Source organism: Meleagris gallopavo, chromosome 9, assembly GCF_000146605.3.
Source record: "Meleagris gallopavo isolate NT-WF06-2002-E0010 breed Aviagen turkey brand Nicholas breeding stock chromosome 9, Turkey_5.1, whole genome shotgun sequence".
In the NCBI taxonomy this organism is placed as follows: domain Eukaryota; kingdom Metazoa; phylum Chordata; class Aves; order Galliformes; family Phasianidae; genus Meleagris; species Meleagris gallopavo.
The window spans coordinates 10703152-10712020 of record NC_015019.2 but is presented as its reverse complement, the minus strand read 5'-3'; the positions used below and the strand labels follow the sequence as shown (position 1 = coordinate 10712020).

General features: G+C 48.4%; 1 protein-coding gene across 1 annotated transcript in view; it reads right to left on the bottom strand.

The window, feature by feature from the left end:
- The window catches only part of LOC100543162 (gamma-aminobutyric acid receptor subunit alpha-3), a 75998-nt gene that overhangs the window by 53826 nt on the left and 13303 nt on the right, over positions 1–8869 (bottom strand). Inside the window, exon 2 of the mRNA XM_010715274.3 lies at positions 1553–1675. Coding sequence (XP_010713576.1) covers positions 1553–1635 — 83 coding nt within the window. The 5' untranslated portion in view covers positions 1636–1675. The remainder of the gene's footprint in view (positions 1–1552; positions 1676–8869) is intronic.

The following is an 8869-nucleotide window of genomic DNA, read 5'->3' as shown; positions in this document are numbered from 1 at the left end:
AAAAGAGCAAGGAAGGTTGTAGTTATTTTTAGAGAGAGGCTGAATCGATGTTATTCAGCATGTCGCCGTTAATTGAAATATCTCATTTTGAGCAATTTTGACATTAATCTGTCTGCATCAGTGACCAAAGACAGTGGGAAATTGGCTTTCAAGTGCTTGAGGTTTGTTTCTCCAGGGATCAGATCTCACATCTCACAAGGGTTCTTGGTCTCTGATTTGTAGTGAGCCAATACCAGCTCTTATGGGAGAAGTGGTCAAGGCAGGAAGCTCAACCTCCAGCAGCTGAACGAGGCCATGAAGCACTTGAGATGCATCCCTCAGCCCCCATGCAACATCACAATGCTGAAACAGCAAAACCCCTCAGCATCTCAGCCTTTAAGACTTATCTGAACCAAAACAGTGATTCTGGTTTTCACCTGGACTTGAGCATAAAGGAAATCTGAAATACCTGCACTCCCCCAGGTAAAGGGGATTTTGAGGAATTTAACAAGTGCCTGCTGTAATTAGCGAGGTTTCAATTATGCCAGCTTTCACTAGATGTCACAGTTAAAAGCAATCTGTAACCGTGTCTGCTGATGGGTATATAACCATCTATAACTTATGAATAGCTAGCACGCTCATGAAAGCTCATTCATTAATGTTTTATAAGCTATCTTTAAAAATTACCCATAATATAAAGAGCGAGAGGACAGATTTTTGTGAAAGAACTCCTGGCAGAGACTCAGCAGCAATGGAAAAAAATGAGTTTACAAATTTCAAAGTGGTTTTACTTAGGCTGACATTTGAGGTTTTGACTTCAACGCAAGCAGTATAGGATCCACTTGGAAAGCACCAGGGGAGCGGCACAGGCAGGGGGGTAACAGCAGAACCAGTGAAACACTCCAAGGAGGGATGAATTAAAAGCCTTTAGGCAGGGAAGACAGTTATACGGCAAATTTAATTAGGAGAGGCTGGGGGAAAAGTCATTACATCCCCACTGGAACTGGATTGGCTTAAGATCCCTTCCAACCTCAGCCATTCTAAGAGTCTATGATCCTATGTGCCTAGTTCTCCTTACATCACGAACAGCCAAACTGCTGAAGCAGTATTGTTTTCCAGATTGCTTGTTTTTAAAGAGTATTTTAAAAAATTAGAGTTGGAAAGAGATGTGTGTGTCACTTTCAGGTTAAAAATCATCCAAGCCCACTCCTCACCCAAAGTTGTAATGCAGAAAGGCTATGTTTGAAAACTAGTTTTGTTACAAAAGATGCTGACAAGCATCCTTAGCAAGAACAGCTCAAATAGTGTTAATGTAATCAGTCTGCTCAGCTGTGCAAGACTGAGCAGTCACTGGGTGAAAGGCACAGGGGCTGAGAGCAGAGGCACTGGCAGCAGTCATTGCTGTTGTGTTACGTGCCCACAAAGGCTGCCCCGGAGCACAACGAAAGAAACAGCAGAGAATCTTTTCAGGATTTTGCCCTGAACTGCTTCATGCAGGTACCAGCGCAGGTATATTGAAGCACAGAGAAAGAACAGCAGCCTTGGCCAAAGGCCTTGCCTCTTGCCAGCTTACCCAGCATCAGCAGGAACAGCTGACAGCAGGAGTCCGAGGGCAGCAAGAGAGAGAGATGCCATTCCGGTGAGCCGCGGTGCCATGGCCTCAGTGCACAACGAGCAGCAAGCGAGCCTCCAAAACCTGCCACGGGAGCACAGAAGAGAGAAGACTTAATTTACTAGGAGGAAAGCAATTGATTTGGTTCCATTTTTTTCCCAGTGGTTCATCCATGTCAGCCATTGTACTCTTTCTGGAGTGTCGCATTTGTTGGACCAGAGGCAGGGTCAGAGCCAGGAATGTACGTTCACATATACACGTTCATTGAGCATCCCGCAGCCCCTCAGGTGCTTTGATCTCTCCCAGTCATTGCATAGTTCCATTTCCAAAGTGATCACACTGCTTCTTGCACCCATCCTTTCCTTCTCCTCACCTCTAATGCTCAGGCATCACCCGGCAGTGGCTCCCCCAACTCATGCTGCCCAGGGACACCCACAAGTCTCAAAACCCATTTTTTTTCTCTTTCTAATGTCTTTCTGGACAGTTAGACCCTCATTTATTTCTGCTAATGACATCACCAGAAATTATCATAAAGTTAGGGTACCGAGGCCCGAGGTAGTGGGAGTGTTCAACTGTACCACACTAAGCGTGCTCAGATTTTTTCATTAACATTCAGTTTTACGTTTATTGTGATGCAATTACACATTTAACCGCCTTTCCCCTTTTATGTATCTCATTATGTTGATGCACCTCGGAACAGTACTGCCAAGCAACAGCCAGGATAAATACAGCTTGTCATGACGTCTGCCCGACAGACAGCTCCTGCCTGGCACACAGGGCAGCTTGTGCTGCATCAGCCAGGCACAGCCGTGAGCCCAGAGCCACAGCCAGGGACTCCTTTTGACCACAGCCTTGCATGGAGCATATTTCACATGTTACCTTTGTCTTCCTCCCCATTACTCATTTAAAGCCTCTGCATCAGCACATGGATTAATGTTGTGTAGCTGAAAGTTTGGTTCAGGGCCTTATTTAAGTGGAAGGCTACCAAGTGGAGCACAACCCTCCCACTACCAGAAAGTGAACACTTTGGGGGAAGCTGTCCTGGCACAGGCACACCTACACCACCATAGGCAATGAGCCCTGCTTTGAAATCAATCTTCTGACTCCTGCCACCCTATAGCTGAGAAGGGACACAGGCTTGGATTTCAAGTATTTGCTGATGAAGTACAAATTAGGGAATGAACATCTGCTCTGTGGGAAACTCCATCAGTTTGGGGAAGCTTGTTCCAAAACAGAACAAGGACAGCTAAAGTGTTGATGTTTCTTACAAGGCAAATTCAGAACTCCTTCAATTAGCAGCTCCTCAACAGATTTCCTTTCAATTCTCTTAAACTTGAAGATTATACAATAGGATTTTTTTTTTTTTTTTCTAAGATAACTTCAATCACCAGCCAAAAGCAAAAACCCACTGCTGGCTTCCCTCTCCCTTCCCCACATCACCGCTAAAGAAATCTTATTGAAATCGCTTTCCCATTCAACACATTTCAATGAACTGTTTGTTTTGGCAGAATTTGCACCACCAGAATTTTTAACCAGTGCTATCCACGTGCATCAGGACCATCCCATTTCACAGCAGATGCCTCATGGCTTTGAAGGAACTCCTGGATTTGGTGAGACCACAGGCTGGGAAGATGATGCACCAAGGCTGGGTGCCTTGGTAAGCTGAAGTAATTCAGGGAAAGTAAGGCCTGGAGAAGTGATAAAAGCCACCCGATGGCTGTCTGAACCAAGAGTTCAAGACAACCACATTTCCACCTGACCTTGGATCATGCAGTTTTCCTTACATGGAGATGAATGGTCAATTCTGTACTTTGGATTGCTCTGCTGAAGGTGCTAGCCAAGGATAGCAGGATTTCCTGAATCAAGTTAAATACATGCTCAAGTCTCATTTTAAGGATCAGAAACAGCTCTGCATACCTGTATTAAGAGAGTATCTGTCCTCACCAGTCCCCTGCTCTGAGCACTCAGTGTTCTGGCACACAGGATGCCCCTGAGATAGGGCAAGAGAGCACATGCATGGCTGGTTCACTGTGAAGGCTCTTAAGGGCTCAGGAAGGACTGCACAGCATGGGAAATAGCTTGGCACTGTTTTCTAACTCTTTCTTTTGGTTCTTGTTTCATGTTTTGCCTGGGGGATTTGGATAGAAGAGACTATGCTGCATTTTCCTTACTCTTTGGCTCTGTTACACTTCTTAGACACGGATTGCAAAGCAGACCCAGTCTGAAGGATTGTGGTTGGTATTCCTGACTGACACAGGGGCTGCTGATGGTGAACCCTGGTAGCCTCAAGATGCTGAGCCAAGCAGTACTGGGGCAGACACAGAAGGAGCAGTCTCCTTCCAGCTCTGGTGTTCATCACCCCATTGCCAGGCAAGGACTGCATCTCTGAAGAATGCAAGGAAACCTCAGCAGAGGATGTCTTCACTTCTCCTTCCCCTAAAACGCAGTTTTAAATAGAGCTTAGCCAGGGCCCAGTTGATCCCCATGGCACAGCAGCTCCCAGCACCTTCTCCATAAGGATGGGAAGTGCTCAAAGCAACTCTGCACTTCCTTCCTCCATCTGCCCATGGCTCATTTCTTAATGGCATGCTTAGCAAACACATTTATCACCAATTCTGCAGTTGCTGGTAACCTCCACAGCTGAATCAATTGCAGATTTTCTAAGGAGCCCCACTAACATTTTGCAGCTGGGATTCGGCAATACTTAAAGTACAATTCAGTGCACTCGGGATTTTGGCAGGTTTCTTTATAGCCAGATACCTAAAGGCATCATAAATATGCCCACTCCTCTCCAACACATGCTGCATGCCCAATCTCCAGAGTACCATAGCAAAACAACACTCCCAAGAAATAGAGCTTTCCTGCTGGATGTGCAGTTTTGGAAGGAGGAATTGGAAAAGCTTCCCTCTCCCCAAGACAGTGATACACTGGTTCCTCGTGGGATGAGATTTGGGAACCAAAGGGTTCTGGCACCTTTTGGATCAGCAAGGTCTCCATGTAGCTATGTTAACCAAAGGGGATCTCCTAACTCTTCATGCTGGGCCTAATCCTTCAAGCACTCCTTATCGTAGAAGCCATTAAATATTCTGAAATTCTTTCCTAGGAAATTATGATTAGCACAGGTTTCATGCTGACAAGGGAAAGAGCTCTGGAGGTGGAGAATGAAAGGTACAGCTTGCAAAAAACCTTGAGAGAACAACTCAGAGAGGGAGAATGCAAGCAAAGGAAAGCAAATAGAGAGTGAAGAGCCCTGCGAAGCCACACAGGTACATTTGCGAGAGTCACACTGGCATCTTCCTCAAATTCCCACCTCCTTGAAACACACACAGCCAAGGGAGCAATTTGATTCACTTAGCCAGGCTCATCATGCAGGTGGCACTGATGAAGCAGCAGCCCATAGGACACATCTGCCCACTGTTACCACACCAAGAGTCTCGGTGTACCTGCAGTGTCACTGAGCTGTGCCCATGTGCCACATACTTTTATCAGTCGCATCAGCTGGAGGAGCGCTGAGCACTGCAGCTCCCACTCAGTCCACAGCCCCCAGGACCTGCAGCTGCTCTGCATCTCTGCCAAATCAGGTATCTCAGGGGGTATGTGCAAAGAGGAGCTGGTGTTGGGAAGCCAGCTGGAAGACAGGCTGGGAAGCAGAGGCAGCCACATTCCAAAGGCTTGGATAGAAACACTCCCACATTGGGGAAAAAGTGTTATCTCAACCCGGCTGGTGCTGAGCACATCCACCACCTGCACAGTAGCACAGCCAAGCACTGCAGGTGACCTCACAACACCTGCATATTTATCTCCAGATCAGGTGCATTCACACAGCACAAGTGGCTCCTCAGAGCCCTTCTTTATTGCCTTGGAGCCTTTCAAACCAGGTCCCAGTCATCAGGAGAGGTCCTCTGGCATCCCTCACAGATCACAGAGCTGTTCAGACATACACAGCCGGCCCCGATCCTCTGCAACACACCGGCCTTGCGGACATCACTGCTGTGGGGAAGGCTTGGAGCTCTCTGCAGAGATGGGCAGCCAGTGAGCACACGGTGCAGCAGCAATAAAGGGAGATGATACACATGCTGCCTTGTGTCCCTGGCTGGGAAGGTTTCACTTCAATTCTCAATAGCTTCAGTAAAAAGGAAGAGTTTCTTTGAATAAAACTATTTTTTGGGGAGGTGCAGGGGTTGCAATGAGCAGACACTGTTTGTCTGGGAGCCTAGAAATAATGGAGTAAGCGTGATGCTTCACAAGACTCTTGTCTGACAGGCTCCCTGCTGTGAGATGAGCTAACCAGGAGGCACACACACCCTGCACAGCACAGACACCAAGCCAGTATGCACTGGAAGCACTCCAGCCCCACCAGCACCACTCCACCTGTACCAGCGAGCACAGGGAAGGCTGTCTGTCAGCCTGGACCAACGGGAGTGCTCTGCTTCCATCATCTAACATAGCCCAGATTTCTGACTTGGCTCTCTGCTTAGCTCTGCTTTGTGCTAAATAGATGCTGCCAGAAGCCCAACAGCTACCAGAGCATTCATAAGGATCAGAGAACGAGGAGAAGGCAGCTGTACCCCTGCCTACCTGAATCAAACTTGCTGTTTACCATCTCAGAGAAACAGCTCTGGCTCACAGCAAGCTGCACATGGCAGAGGAACCACAGTTTTCAGCTCAGACATGAAAACGTTTGTGCTTTCCACCCGAGAGGAGCACAGTGAGCAGTCCCTATCAATGCACACCCTGCACAGGCCATAAACAACCTTCCCATCAATCTGCCATGCAAGGTACAAGGCACATGTGATGGTTACCAAATGCGTCGTCTGCGGCTCTGCAAGAGACACCAGCATAATGGGACACTTGAAACCAGAGGCACAAGGGAAGGAAATTTAAAGGTTCAGATTAACACAGATCGCAAAAACAAGCGTTAATCTGGGTCCCTGCTGCAGAAGGCTGGTGATGGAGCTAAGCGAGCTCCGTGCCCAACTCCCAGCTTAGCTTTAATTTTTCAAAACAAGGAGCTGCCTGACAGTTTCTCATCAAAACAAAACTAATCTCAGTATTGCAGTTCTCCACTTGAAAACACATCCAGAGGGACTGTAGAGTGATTCACACCCACAGCCGCTACAGGAAACCGCTTGCACTCACAAGTGTAACAAGCCAACACTGATTCACCCACACAATTACAGGCAGACACTGATTCACGGCTACTGCAACTGCAGACAGACTGACTCACAATCAGAGCAACTGCAGACAGACTCGGGCTCAGAGCACTACTGGAAATACAACTGTGCTGACAATGCCCACAGTCAGCATTCACACTGTACATACACAAATCCCTGGGAAACCAGCCAGCACCCCAACCAAGCAGCCAACTAACCCCGTGCTCCTGACCTTCACCCCACAGCCATCTTTCTTTACTGATGGAACAATAACCACAGCTCAGCAGTTGCTCCTTCCCTGACTTCATGCTTGCCCAGCACTATTCTCACAGCCCGCACCAGGAGCAGAGATGTACAATGCACATTCAGACACGTAACGTGTAGATGGGAAATTTATATGGCAATACCATATATGTGCACTGACTGCACTGACTTTATTTCCAGAATATAAGTAAAAGCAGCCAAGTATAATACATTCACCCCTGGGCTAAAGGAGATGGCAAAAGACTCTCCACTGGGCAAAAGCTTGAAAGCAGGATTATTTACTACACTCTGGCTGGGTATGTAATTATGTCAGCATTCAGCCTGGGTATTGTGCTACTTTTTGTAAACAGTTGGCAGGAATACTCCTACTGAGATGAGGAGCTGGGCTTCTTCTATAGTGTTGAGAGGGAGCAGAGTGAAGAGGAAGAGGTCTGTTTAGTGAAAAAGAAACCGAGGTGAAAGAATGAATTAAGCAGAAAAAGGCAAAGGGGAAGCTGACAGTGAAGTGGGACAGGTGGCAGCTTCAGACAAAGAAGAAAGGAGAGGAGAAAACAGGAGGAGGAAAACTGCTTGATGCAGAGTGCTGATAAAAGCTCCAGAAGCAAAAGCAGCAGCCCCCCAGTGCAGCGGTGCAGCAAATGCATGTGTGCATACCCACAGCACTGAGCACTGCTGTGAACTGGGAGGAGATCGAAGGGAAAGGGATGCAGCCCCCAGCCAAGCGTGTGCCACGGGGCCCAGGTGCAGCCACAACCACCCAGCTGCTCCCATCTCTGGATGTAAGCAGGAGCGGCACGTTTGCGTTCTCCTGGCACGACACTTGTGTGCACACGTTGCAGGGCAGACAGCCACCACAGACACTGGCGGAAGGGCAGCAGACAGAGCTCCATCCTCCACAACAGCATCTTCTCAAAACAGTCTAAGATCCTTCATCCGTTGGGATAACGAGAGTTAAAAGACAGACTACAGAAAAAAGAGGACTTGCCCGAAGCGCGCACATAATCTCTGATTGCAGGCTGCTCCTGCCTCACCACCTGTTATTTTTCTTCTTCTCACTCAGTGCATGGATTGAGAGGTGAGGGAACAAACCTGTGCCGCTGCCGCTGTCGGAGCTGCTCAGGTGAGCAGGGACCAGAGCTGCTCCCACCAACCAGCCCATGGCCGCAGCAGCCCCGCTGAGGGTCCCAGATCCCCCTCTCTGTCTGAGGACTCTACTGCAAATACAGGCAGCTTGAAGGTTCAGGAGAGACTGTGGCTGCAACTGGCCAGGGAAATGAATTATTTCCTCAATTATACTCCCCTCGTCCAGACCAGAATAATTCTGGCAGAAGGCAAAGCAGGGAACAATGGATAAACGTTGCAGTGGGAACTGTCTAATGTTTAATTGCATTACGCTGCTCCTTTTAAATGATCCATATCTCAGTCCCATTAATTTGCTGGAGGAGGATCTGGAGCCTTTTCCCTTCCCTCCTATACTGTTCTCAGAGACCACCCCACTCCTTCCCTTTCTTCCTCATCCCAACCCCAACTCAGCATCGGTGCCCATTAGGCCTGGCTATGGGATTCAGGGGGAAATTTGACTTTGCTTTACTACGTTGTTCTCTCTGTTCAGCCCTTCCCCTGTATTTGCCGTCCGGCTCCAGGACCCGGGCTCATCTCGTTCTCTTTCAGGCATTTGCTTTCTCCCCGCAAGGGTGGGCTGGGGCCGGTGGTCCCCCGCACAGCTCGGGCTGCCGCTCTGCTTCGGACCAACGCGCTCTGGAGTTGCTGCGGCATCAAGGATGCTCCCTCTCAACGCCCCGTCCTCTTCCTTTCTCTCCCCACCGCTCACCGGCCGACAGACAATAGCCGGGGGTGCAGC